The sequence below is a fragment of the Miniopterus natalensis genome, chromosome 11 (assembly GCF_054644295.1).
Source record: "Miniopterus natalensis isolate mMinNat1 chromosome 11, mMinNat1.hap1, whole genome shotgun sequence".
Taxonomy (NCBI): Eukaryota; Metazoa; Chordata; class Mammalia; order Chiroptera; family Miniopteridae; genus Miniopterus; species Miniopterus natalensis.
In genome coordinates this window covers 30,023,707-30,036,767 of record NC_142091.1, presented here as the reverse complement: position 1 = coordinate 30,036,767, position 13,061 = coordinate 30,023,707, and the positions used below count along the sequence as shown (strand labels likewise).

Here is a 13,061-nt window from a genome sequence, read left to right as displayed (position 1 = left end):
TATTCTTTCTTTTATATTTACATGTGTCTCTAAAATTATCCTTGCCCTAGATATCACGCTGTATTACACACTAATGAATGTTGCATTGTTTTTATAGCAAATCATCTCCAACGTGTCTAAAAAATGCCAATGAAATGAAACCTAAAGTTTCTCCAACCACCAGGTGCCAGGATCATAATAAGGCAGGACAGGTATGGTGTCTTCAAACAAACAAAACTCAATCAGAATCTTCCTCTGACTTCTGTTTCTCAGTGAGAGTTCTGGGAATCGCTCTTTAATATACGGACATGGCTCTAGTACTCAGGACCCAAAATTGGACTCTGATCAATCTATCTACTAGTCAGTCAACTAGTTAACAGAAATAAGATTGGGAAATCTCTAATCTAATTTTCAGTTGCTATAGATACTTCTGATCAAATGAGAGTTGAGTAAATGCTTTTGAATATTTGTGGGGCCCACTCTGCAAATTTTATTTTGCTAATTATTGTTAACATATCCTTTTATGATGTATGCTTTTGGTACACCCAGCCTTTGGAGAGCTTATGAAGGCAAAAAAGTAAAAGGTAAAACTTAATTGGTCCTAATATTTGGTGTTGTAGGAGATGTGTTACGTATGCTTGCAACGAGCGCAACGGAATTCCCCGTTGTACTACGGTGAGGAGAGGAAGAGGAGGGAGATAGAAGATGAACAGCTTCTACAGCAGTATCAGATGCTGAAGGATCAAGAGACTTTCTTAAAAAACCAGGTAATTCAGCGCCTCAATGAAAGAGCATTTAACATGGGACAGTGGAACATGATCATAAAATGCCATTTAGAATGTTCTGTCATATGCCTGTATTATAACATATTTAATCATTTAGGTACTGTAGGACTAAAACTTAGGTTGTGTCCAAGTTTTCACTAATAATGGCTTCACTTTTTATTTCTGGTAAAATATAATCCCGGTCAAGTCTTCTTTCTTCAAATCCATAGCCTATCTCTAGAAGCAAAGAGAGGTCCTAGCCGGTTTTCTCAGTGGTTAGAGCATCAGCCTGCAGACTGAAGGGCCCCAGGTTTGATTCCGGCCAAGGGCATGTACTTTGGTTGCAGGCTCCATCCCCAGCCCGGCCCCGGTCAGGGTGTGTGGGAGGCAACCAATCGATGTGTCTCTCTCACATCGATGTTTCTCTCTCTCTCCCTTCCACTCTCTCTGTAAAAGCATTGGAAAAAATATCCTCAGGTGAGGATTATTTAAAAAGAAAAAGCAGCAAAGACAGAATGGCACCTTTGCATTTGCATTGTTAGTAATTGGTCTGAGGTCCCTGATAACTGACCCTTCTGCCCTTTCCTGCATTTGTGGTATCAAGTAAGCACTTACGAAACCTTCCATTCCTCCTAATGGTCCCCGTCTTGCCTGAAGCCCAAGAACAGGAGATAAGAAACCTCCCCTAATGCACTGTTATAAATCTATGAAGTATCAGAAAGTATCATTGCCTCCAAAGGGCAGGTTTCTACCTTGGTTGGATTATTTTAATGTAATAGAATTAAATTTTTTAAAGGCTCTATTTCAATGTGCTTTTTCCCCCTCCTAAAGATGAGAAGTCTGGCCCATAGAGAACAGAACCAAAAAAATGCTGCCTATAATCTTGGAGTTGCCGAAGCTATGAGAATCCACAAGAATGAAAAACCTGAATTTTATGTAAGGGTTTTTTCAGAATTTTCATTGTGAATACTTGCTCCATCTGTGAATGTTGGGTCCACTCTCTGTTGTCAACAGAAGAATGTCCAGCCTATAGAAAAATTTCTTAAGTTTATTTAAGATAAAATTTTGAGGACATGCCTGGGAGCAAAATCGCAAAGGATTGAGAAAATGCTTTGGAGAATGGCAATTTTGCAGCTTATTTTATACATTAGAATCAAAGTAGAGAACATAAGAAGGTTACATGAAATCCATTGGTGGTTAGGTTTAAAGAGGCGGGAGAAAGCAAAGTGGGGAAATCTCAAGGACTGGATAAAAAAACGGAGAAACACATACTTCTTTTACATTTCTGGGTACAGGATAGTTAATAATTAACTTACAGCACATAGGGATGGTATGTGGGGAATAAGATAACGAGGAGCTGGTGCCAGTGGTTGTGCCTTTGAGGGGTAAGAAAATTACTCAGGCATTTCAAAGGTATGTTATCCTAGATGCATAAGAACAATGGACAGAGCTCCCTTAAGATAAAGGTTGACCTTTGCTGAGGAAGCTACAGGCCTGGGACAGGACTACCTGCTACAGAACCTGTCCAGTTAGGAATTTGTGATCAGACCACCCTGTGTGGTCACTTTCGGTCACCAAGTTTGTAAGGCCTGCCATGTGGTTCTCCTGAGCTTGTCGGGTTTAGTATGTGGCCCCTTTGTCTTTCACATTGTATTGCAGGCTGTGCTGGTTTTCAACGGACAGAGATGAAAAGTGGGTTGTGCAAGGTTGAAGCTTCCTTCTAGGGCAGGAGTGGTGCAGTGTCTGCCCCCACACTGTTCACATTCACAATGCAGTTCTTATTAGTCACTGCAGTGCTTGTTAACGCTAGAAACTCTCGACCAGGAGCTGGGGTGGGCGGTAGGAGACCGCATACTAAAGTCCTGCCCCGGGAACAGCTGATCTAAAGAGAGGACCAGCACTTGCTGGAAATGCAGAAGCTAGGGTCTCACCCCAGGCCTCCAGAATGGGAATCTACATTTGAGTAAGATACTTAGGTGATCTGTGGGCACACTAAAGTTTGAGAAGCCCAGTTTCGGATGGGGGTGAGCCACCTGCTTTGTCATTGATTTAACGTTTTCAATCATTATGTGCCTACCTAAATTTACTTTTGCCCGAAACTTTCTCCTTTCACCTACTATCTAGGTGGTAGTTTGACATTCTGGACATAAATCTAATCTAATATATTTTATTTATTCATCGTCAAACATTTATTAATGAATTTCTGTGTGCTTAGCACTGTACTGGTGGCTAGGAATACAAAGATAAATAAGACAGGGTTCCTTTCTAAAGAGGCCTAAAGAAGATAGTGGGGGAGACAAATTCAAAGAGACAAGACTGTGATATACTAAATGCTGTAAGACTTTGAATACAGCCCTGTGTGAACAAAGAGGAGAGTCACTTAACCCAGACTAGAGATCTGGCAAGGCTTCCTGGTGTACAGGAGTTAGGAAGTAGAAGCAGATGTAGAGCTGAGTGGAAGAGAAGCCTGCCAGGGAGGGGCGGCAGGGAGGGACAGGGTAGAGCACAGTGCGTTTGAGACTGAGGCATGATCTCTCTGTCCTCTTAGATATAACTTGCAGATTATATTTATTACTGCCCACTTACTATCTCCTCTTTGATATATCTGTGGACATCTTAAACTTAAAAAGACCAGAACAGAACTTTTGATTCCCTTTCTCAACCTGTTCTCCTTTCAGCTTTCCCATTTTCGTAAGTGGCATCACCAGGCAGACCGTTGCACACACCTGATTCCAGTTTCCTCCTTCCCTGTCTCCCACATCCACCCATCTGCAAGTCCAGTTGCCTTTGCTTTTAAATGCATCTAACACCTCTTCATCTTCAATGTCACCACCCCAATCCAAGCCACGTTATAAGGCTGAAATTCTGTGATACCCTCCCTAATTAGGCTCGCTGTTAGCCTTCCTGTCCTTCTACAAGCTATTGTCCACACAGCAACCTTTCAAAGTGATTAACCAACCCATATCTAGTGGCCTCCCATTGAATTAAAATAAAATAGATTTATCTTGACCTATCAGGTCCTACATGATAAGGCCCTAGCCTCCCCCTTTGAGCTCACCCACTTCTACTTTCCCCTTGCTCACTGCGCCTCCACCGCCACACAGATCTTTCTGCTCGTTAAACATGGCTGGCTTGTTTTCATCGGGTGTCTTTGCATTCACTGTTCCTACTGTGTGGGACACAGATGATTCAGTCATCTCCACTGAAAAATTTTCCATTAACCAACCAATTTAATCCTATTCCCACCCAGCCACTCCCTGTAAGGGCTTCCTAGTACTTATTGTGACTTTAAGTGACCTGATGCATAGCTTACTGGTTCACTATCTGTCTCCTGCTCCAGGGTGCAGGCTCGATGAGAGCAGGGCTGTCTGTGGTTCTTCATTCTTGGTCACCGTTGAATCATCAGCGTCTAGAACAGCCAGGCCCGGATTGAGTATTCTGTTCTCCCAGTTCCCACCTCTTCGCCACCCTTGCTCATGCTTTTGCCCTCAGAATTCCTTCTTCCCCTCTCTGTGTTGTATGTGCTAGCTCAGGACCTACTCCATGAAGTCTTTTTTCATCTCTCGGATACTGGGCTTTGGTCAGTCCTGCTGAGATTTATTCTTGAGCACATTTGTATTACTCTGTGCGTTACCTCAATACTAGCTGGTCAGTGTGTTGAGGATTTGTAAATATCATAAATCAATAAATACTTCCTGATTGAATTTAGTCTTCTGAACTATTACCTTTATTCTTTGTTGCTCTTTGGTATTTTAGAATAAATAACCCGCTTCTCTTTCATTCTAGAAATCCTTCCTATTTTATAAACGGCCATCCAGTCCTGAGAGTAAGGCTTTAAAGCAAGAGGAACATTTCCAAAGTCTCCTGAAACAAATGAATAATAGACGGGAAAAGGAAATAAACCAGAGAGAAAACAAGGAGTTGATGGAACGCCTAGAACAAGTGCAGCTCACAGAGGAGTGAGTCCAGCTAGACAGGCTCAGGAAAACGGAGCCAGAATTTTCATGTGACGCTTATTTCCATGTGGGATTGACTCAGCATTACTAGTTTAGCACAATTGTAACCAAATGAGCAAACGAACCCAGCTAGCAGCCAGTACCATGGCATAACATTTTATTAGGAAAATGAAAAATCCATTATTATAATAATTATCATTACAGTAATGATTGCCAATCTATAATTACGTAATTATAGAGTATCATCACTAATATTGGTAGATGGAGGGAAGGGATTTGTCTTGGGCAGGGCATCATTCTTTGCTATTCCCAGGTGATCTCAAGGCAAAGCTGAGGTTTTATTAGAAGTATGTAGGGATGTCCTATGGAACCTGAGGGCAGGGGTGTATGGGGACTAAAAAGCCATGTAGTAATAGCTTTCCCTTTGCTCACACTCACAGCTCCCTACATGGCATTGTCTTTATTCCAGCTCAAACATGGACGAATGTTAGTCTCAATTCCAAATTTTCAGTAAAGAGAATCTGTTTGGTCTTGTTTGGGTCATCTGGGGCCCAAGATGGGGTCAAGGCCACAGAGTTCAAGCATTCCTAAGGGGGCCACACTTCTGCTACTGAGGTTAGGAGAGCAATGAAGAAGGCTACTCCAGAGTGAGAGAGACTCCTGAAACAAATAATATTAGTTTCTATGACCAAAGGATTGCATTTCCATAAAATGTATGTGTCCCATTATACCCATTTTACATATCATATGGGTTTCTTGGAGGTTACATATAATAGAATCATAATTTATAATAGGAAAGATCACTTTTCTTAAAAAGAAATCTTGTGATGAATCATTTTATAGAATGAATAGACACTTCCTGCTTTCCTATATAGATTTTTTTAAAGCCTCTGGGGAGGGGGGGAGGAAGAGATCCTGTCTTAGTAAGAGTGCATTTTTGTGTAATACGGTTGGCTACCTGCTTAGTCCTGTCTGTCTGTCCTGTGTTCTATACATTGCTCACTAGCCTATGGATTTGAATTACTGTTGTCTTTCTTAAGAATGAAAGCTCCTGGAAGGAAATAACACTTTTTATTTACCAGGCTCTTGTTCCTATGAATACTAGACATTTAAAAAATATATATATCTTTATTGATTTCAGAGAGAGGAAAGGAGAGGGAGAAGAGAGATGGAAACATCAATGATGAGAGAGTCATTGATCTTCTGCCCCCTGCACGCCCCCCACAGGGGACTGAGCCCGCAACCCGGGCATGTGCCCTGACCGGGAATCGAATCCCCATCTCTTGGATCATAGGTCGATGCTCAACTGCTGAGCCACACCGGCAGGGCTAGACATGTTTTGATTAGGTTAATCTGTATTACTAAAGACTCAGTAACAAACTTTGCCCCCACCTTCTCTTATTCATAACTGCCAGACTTGCTGCACAAAGAGCCAAATACATACAAGATAAGATGGAAGAAACAGAGTGTTACAAGAGAGCTTTGGATGCACAGGTAAGGGAATAATTATTAATTTAAAAACTGTGCAGTGCGTCAGTAGCATTCTAAAAATATGTGTAAATGCTGTGATGTTATGAATACCCTTCTGCGTTATCCATTTGGTGGTTTCGAGGCCCCTGTTCCTCCCTGGAAGGTATTGGTGTTTCACTGTGCTACAGCCTCATGCATAAAGTTCATCCCTGGTATAATTGTAATCTGCATTATGCGTGTCCCTGTTCCAGATAAAGCACAAGTTCCCCCAGCTGCCCATATCTGAGCCCGACTCCTTTAAGCCCATCTTTGGTAAGAATGAAAATGAGCTGGTGGTGGAAAAACGAAAGCGAGATCGGAGTTACATGAAGCACCAGCTGGAGGCAGCTGCTAGACACAAGAGGAAAGTCATCCTGAACCAACTGGTGGACCAAAAGCGGGACTTGCTGATGCTGCAGAAGACAAAAAAAGAGTAGGAGACCCCAGATCACCCCTCCTCCTTCCTGCCTCCTCTCCCCTGTTCCCCTGCTCTCTCTCTCATACCACAGCAGAGAAGCAATGAGAGTGAACACACTGAGGAGTGACTATGTGCAAAATATTGTTCTAAGCTTATTACATGCGTCACCTCATTTCATCTTCACGATTCACCCTATGAAGAAAAGTTACCAAGCTAAAAACACACACCTTAAACTCCCTTGATCCCATTTCTCTCTTCATATTTCTCCTTCCCTTTCCAGTACAACTTCTTAGAGTTGTCCACACCAGCACAACCATTGGAAATACACCATGAGCCACAGATACGCTGTTGTGCTCAAGTAGACACAGACGTGAAAGTTGGGCTCTTTCTCAACCTCTACTAAACCCCCTTCCTTCAAAGGACTGTGCATGTAGTAAGCTGTGCTGATGATTGCTGGGGAGGGGTCGTGAAGGTGGCAGGGTAGGCAGAGGAAGGCTTCCTGCCGTAGCAATGCAAGTGCCTTTAAATCCAGACATGACACTTACCTGGTTTCTTAAAAGGCTTAATTAGACACCTCACCAATGGAGAATTTTATAAAATTATCAAAGTTCACAGGAGTTCCAAAAGGGCTCCTCCCCCAACTCTCTTTTTAGAAGGCAGCTGTACTTATAAAAAGAAAAAAAGTTATTAACATTTTACAAATGGTCAGTGGGATGGTGCAAAGATCTGTTATGTTCTATACCAGGTAGGCTCAGACATGGGAACGTGAGCGGAAGAGCAGGCTAAGGAAGGGGTGCCTTGTGATAAGGGCGGGGCTGGGTTGTTCGTTGAGAGAGGTCAGAGTAGTTAAACGCATGGCTTTCAGAGTCAAGGCAGGTGTGGGATAGTCTTGCATCTGCCCAGGGCTATATATATTTATATGTCTATATATTGGCTAAAATGTTGAAATATTTTTATGCTTCTTGAAAAGTAGCTGTAGCCTCAAGCCCTGCAAGTGCAGCTGTACTGCCCAGGCTGCCCCAGCCCTTCCCTGGGATCCCCCCCCCCCCCATGGCCTTTCCCCTCAGGGATCAGCACCAAGACCGCTTCCAGTCCACTCTGATTGACTGACGTGGTTCTGCGATTTTATTAGTGGGATATTGGGCGTATCACACACGTCTGAGGGCATTGGATCCCTTATCAGCTTGTAGGGATAATGCTAGTATCTACTTCCAGGTTGGTTGAGGGTTAAATGAAATAATTCTTGTAAATAGCTTCTGTTTTATAGCAAACAGCCTCCTCTTGTCCCAGGGTGGCTCTGCCTTTCCATGCAGGCTGTCCCTGCTGGCTCTGGGACTCTTTGCTTTTGTTGCAGAGATTATTGCAGCTTCCTCCTCTGCTTCTAGCCCTTGGCTTCTCTAATTAGTCTCCTAAACCTGGAGTTAGGAGGGTAAACCCTGTCACTTCCAAGCTGTATGACCTGGGCCAAACCACATATGCAGTCTTTGTTTGTTTTGTTAATCCTCAGTCAAAGATTTTTTTCCATTGATTTTTATTTTTAGAGAGAGTAGAAGGCAGAAAGGGAGAGGGAGAGAGAGAAACATTGTGATGTGAAAGAGACACATCCATTGGTTGCCTCTTGCGTGCTCCCTGATTGGGGCTGGGTATTGAACCTGCAACCCAGGTACGTGCCCTTGACCAGAAATCGAACCTGCAACCCTTTGGGGCCCAGGCCCATGCTCTAACCACTGAGCCAGGGCCACAGGGTCTTTGAGCCCTCTTTTCCTTGTATGAAAAATAGGGATAATCACACCTGCCCTACTTATCCTTGCTGTGAGAACTCGGTGAGATTATGGATGTGGGAGCCTTTCTGGAAGCTGCAAAGCTCTGAACACATAGGAACTATGGCCTTTGGTTATCTCTATGACCACAGCTAGCTAGGTCTTATTTTCTGTGTGGGTCAAATCCTTGTTTTCTGTTTCTATATCCTTTCCTGGTTTTTCCAGATTCTTCCATTTCTCGTATCTTTTCTAACTTCCTGCCCTATGGTCCATATCAAGATGTGATCTCAGGTCTTTGTGTGGCAAACAGAAGGTCATTTTCTTTTGAGGGGATAATTTAGTCTGTAATCCAAACAAGTGTTTTACTTTTAAAAAAACTTTTCTGTTTTTGTTTTTTAAAAAAAATATAACAATTCATGCTAATTAAAATGTTAATCGGTGGAGAGATTAAAAAACATTAATAATCTTTCCTGTCCAAGTAGTCAGTGTTCAGGTTGCTATGTAAACATCTATGTTTTTTCCTATTCTTTACAAATGTATTAAAACAATATGCACATATATTTTTCCCTTCATTTTTGTTAATGAAATGAGACCTGTGAGCTCTTGTACATTACAACCCAATCTTTCTTTGATCTTATAATATGTTATTGGGGAACCCTAGTACACTGCTGGTGGGAATGCAGACTGGTGCAACCACTATGGAAAACAGTATGGAAGTTGCTCAAAAAATTAAAAATGGATTTGCCTTTTGACCCAGTGATCCCACTCCGAAGAATGTATCCTAAGAATCCTGAAACTAATCAGAAAGAATATATGCACCCCTATGTTCATAGCAGCGCAATTTACAATAGCTAAGATCTGGAAACAGCCCAAGTGCCCATCAGTAGATGAGTGGATAAAAAGCTGTGGGACATTCACACCATGGAATACTACGCAGCTGTAAAGAAGAAGGTCTCATACCCTTTGGGACAGTATGGAAGGACCTGGAGAAAATTATGCTAAGTGAAATAAGCCAGGCAGAGAGAAAGACAAATATCACATGATCTCACTTATACGTGGAATCTAAAGAACTTAATAAACTGATGAATAGAATAGGTTCAATGACATGGAAGCATAGATGAGACTGACAAATGTCAGAGGGATGGAGGAGGGTGGGTGGGTGGAGGGGGAGAGAGTAACCAAAGAATTTATGTGCATATATGCACAACCCAAGGACATGGACAATGGTGGGGAGAGGGACTGGGGAGGGGGGTGGGATGGGGTGGAATGGGTCATTGGGGAGATAAAGGGACATTTGTAATATTTTAAACAAAAAATAATAATATGTCATTAATTTACATTTATGTCAGTACATATATATGAAATTCATCTTCTAATTTAATAACAGAATACTATCTATAATATGGGTTACTCTAATTTAACTTTTGCACTATTAATGAACATTCACTTTGTTTCCAGATATGCTGCCATAACAATTTTGCATTAAACATTTTTAATATATACTGGTTTTACATATTATTTACATATTTTTTGTTTCTATTGGATAAATTCCTAAAACTGGGGCTGTTAGATCAAACACATGGAACATTTTAAATATTACCAGCTACTGACATTTTGCTTTCTAAAAAGGTACAGCAGTTTGCTTCCACCAGCAGTCCTGTGCCTCCCCTCTAACCCTGCTTCATTTTCTTACTTTCTAGGCATTTAAATTAAACTGACTTTTAAATCTATCTTTTCAGAGATAATATAATAATGGCCAGAAAGCATATGAAAAGATGCCCAGCATCACTAATTATTAGGGAAATGCAAATGAAAGCCACAATGAGATAGCTGCTCATTAACAAATGGCTTCCGAATTTTGTGAATTGTGTGCATTGAGCTTTATTCAGCCATCAGCTGTCTTCATCTGCTCTGTTTGAAATAGAGGTCATTTAGCATTTAACTATGTTTTTGCCTTTCGAAGATAAGAGATAGTTCATGTTTTATTGAATATTTACTTATGTGAACCTGAGATACAGTGATTCTCCACTCCAGTGATTAAAGATGTCAAGGTTGGAAGGTGAGATTTCAAATGTGTCTTATATTATACAATAAAAAATATTTAATTCCAATTCTATGTATATCCTGGAGTGCCAACTCTATGGCAGTCTGAATGGAATAAGCAGTTAGCAAATTGTGCACGTTTCCCCCTGCAACTCACTTATGTAGATGTAGGAAAAAGTCTTCTACTACTTAAGATGTATATGCGTACCAGTGTAACGTATACATGTAAGATTGCTATCTTATTTTTCCTAGGGCTTTATAAAAAGAAAACATACATTTGCTGAACAGTATAATTTTTCACAAATGCAAAGAGAAAATGTGCTATTGTTTATCTTGGATTATAATATCTGTGGTTCGATTGTCCTGTGAAATATAGAAATGAAGAACAGTTATAGATTTTTCTTACAACCAAACACACCATGAAACATTTAACAAGTACTTCTTTTAAACCATTCGAAGGATAAGAAAGGAAGAAAATTGTCTGTTTAGTGGTAGACAAAACCATTAAAATGCAAATATGATGTAAAGGGGAAAAAGAAAGAAAAACTAAGACAAACACAGAGAGGGGGGAGAGGAAGAGACAGAATATGAGAGAGATAGATACTATTTCACATCCATTAGGATAGTTATTATGAAAAAACAAACAAACAAACAACAGAAAATAATAAGTGTTGGCAAGGGTGTGGAAAAATAGGAACCCTGTATACTGTTGTGGGAATTTAAAATGGTGCAGCCACTGTGGAGAACAGTATGATGGTTCTTCAAAAAATTAAAAATACAATTACATTATGGCTGAATAATTTCACGTCTGGATGTATATTCAAAAGAATTAAAAGCAGGACCTTGAGGAAATATTTGTACACTCATGTTCATATCAGCATTATTCACAATAGCTGAGCAATGGAAACAACCCACATGTTCCACCACAGATGAATGGATAAACAAAATGTGTTATGCACATACAATGGAATATTATCCCTCCTTATAAAGGAAGGAAATTCCGACATATGCCTCAATATGGCTAAACCTTGAGGACATTATGCTAAGTGAAATAAGTCAGTCACAAAAAGACAAATACTGTATGATTTCACTTCATACGGTTTCCGAGTAGTCAAATCCATGGAAACAGAGCAGATTGGTGGTTGCCGGGGGCCAGAGAGGCAGAAATGGGGAGCTGTTTAATGAGTGTAGAGTTTCATCTTGACAAGGTGAAAAGAATCTGGATATTGGTTTTACAACGATGTTAATATACTTCACACTGTATCTATACACTTAGAAGTGGTTCAGATGCTCAGTTTTATGTTGTGTTTTTGACTACAATTAAAAAAACTATGAGAAGAAAAAAGGTTATAAAAATATGTATAATGGATACCATTCCGTCACTGAGCTCCCGTTGTGTGATAGGCATTGGTACTTTCTGTGTATTATTTCACTTAATCTTTGTAATGACTTTTTGAACCAACGCCCGTTAGAGGAAAATGTGGCCGCGCTGTTAGGAAAAGCGGAGGAGCGCAGAGCACATTATTGATTTTATTGGTGGGTCCTGACACCTAGTGGTGGCTGCTACCTGTAACACAGCCCTGCGGAGCAGGCCCGTCAACGGTCAGTAGAGTGAAGTCCTCCTAGGCTTTGAGAGCTGATGGTGAGAGCTTCAGTGTGGCAAGAAATAAGCACATATAAATAATTTGAACCAGGTTTAAGGTGGTTCACATCAGCAATGACTGTGCCTTTGGAGACCAGTCATAGAAGCGCTTAACATTGAGAATATTGGAAAATTGTTCTTGAGGAGATGTTATACAGCAGTCACTTTTTTGAATATATGACCTTCATCAAACACTCCTTTTTTCTTTTTTTGATCATCTTTACAGTGTTAGATATTTTCTTGATTTCACTTTCTTTTGCCTAGTCATTTCTGTTTCTTTTCTCCTTTGTACACCTTTCTCCTTTGTCTTGTAAAATGCCTGTAGCAACTGGCAGGCTGGAAAGGAACACGCAGCGTGAGGAATCCATTTGAGATGATTCTTCAGAGCAGTTAAATTAGCCTCAAAGGCAATTAGCTTTAAAGGCTGAATTTGCTAATTGGAAAAAGGTTTCAATCCTGCTGACTTAAGCCAGGATTGAAGATGAAAGGTCCTAAACTTACAAATTGTTTGAAAGCTGGGGAGTCTCACTGTGTTTTTTATTTGTTGTTTTTTTTTTTTTACAGTGTTCATGTCTTTTAGTACATTTCAAAGAGTAGTGAACACAATCAGAAGGTTTTTGTTTAATTTACCATAATAGGAATGGGGTTCCCTAGGTTGGTGCATGTGCCCTCCCCAGGGTTGTGAACACAATCAGACTATCCTGTTCTCTCCAGGCACTTGGCAGACAGGAACGCTGAGGCGGAGAGAGTGAACAGAATGAACCAGAGCTTACAGGAGGACTGGGAACGGAGCGCTGAAATGAAGAGGCAGCGGGCCCTGCAGGAGAAGGCTTTCGATCGGTAATACCTGATTTGAACCAGAAGTTCTTGGTTTGCAAAGAAAATCCCCTCCGCTCCTCGTTACTTTCCTCTAATCATGGGATGGCAAGTAGGTTTCAAGTGCCAACTCCAGCTGCTCCGTAGCAGCTGCCTAGAGAACTTTGTGGAGAA

At 41.0% G+C, this 13,061-nt stretch overlaps 1 protein-coding gene across 1 annotated transcript in view; it reads left to right on the top strand.

The window, feature by feature from the left end:
* The window catches only part of CCDC81 (coiled-coil domain containing 81), a 30,107-nt gene that overhangs the window by 15,040 nt on the left and 2,006 nt on the right, over positions 1 to 13,061 (top strand). The window contains exons 8-14 of the mRNA XM_016206732.2: positions 98 to 191; positions 600 to 746; positions 1,575 to 1,679; positions 4,530 to 4,702; positions 6,115 to 6,193; positions 6,421 to 6,641; positions 12,786 to 12,911. Of these exons, the coding sequence (XP_016062218.2) occupies positions 98 to 191; positions 600 to 746; positions 1,575 to 1,679; positions 4,530 to 4,702; positions 6,115 to 6,193; positions 6,421 to 6,641; positions 12,786 to 12,911 (945 nt within the window). The remainder of the gene's footprint in view (positions 1 to 97; positions 192 to 599; positions 747 to 1,574; positions 1,680 to 4,529; positions 4,703 to 6,114; positions 6,194 to 6,420; positions 6,642 to 12,785; positions 12,912 to 13,061) is intronic.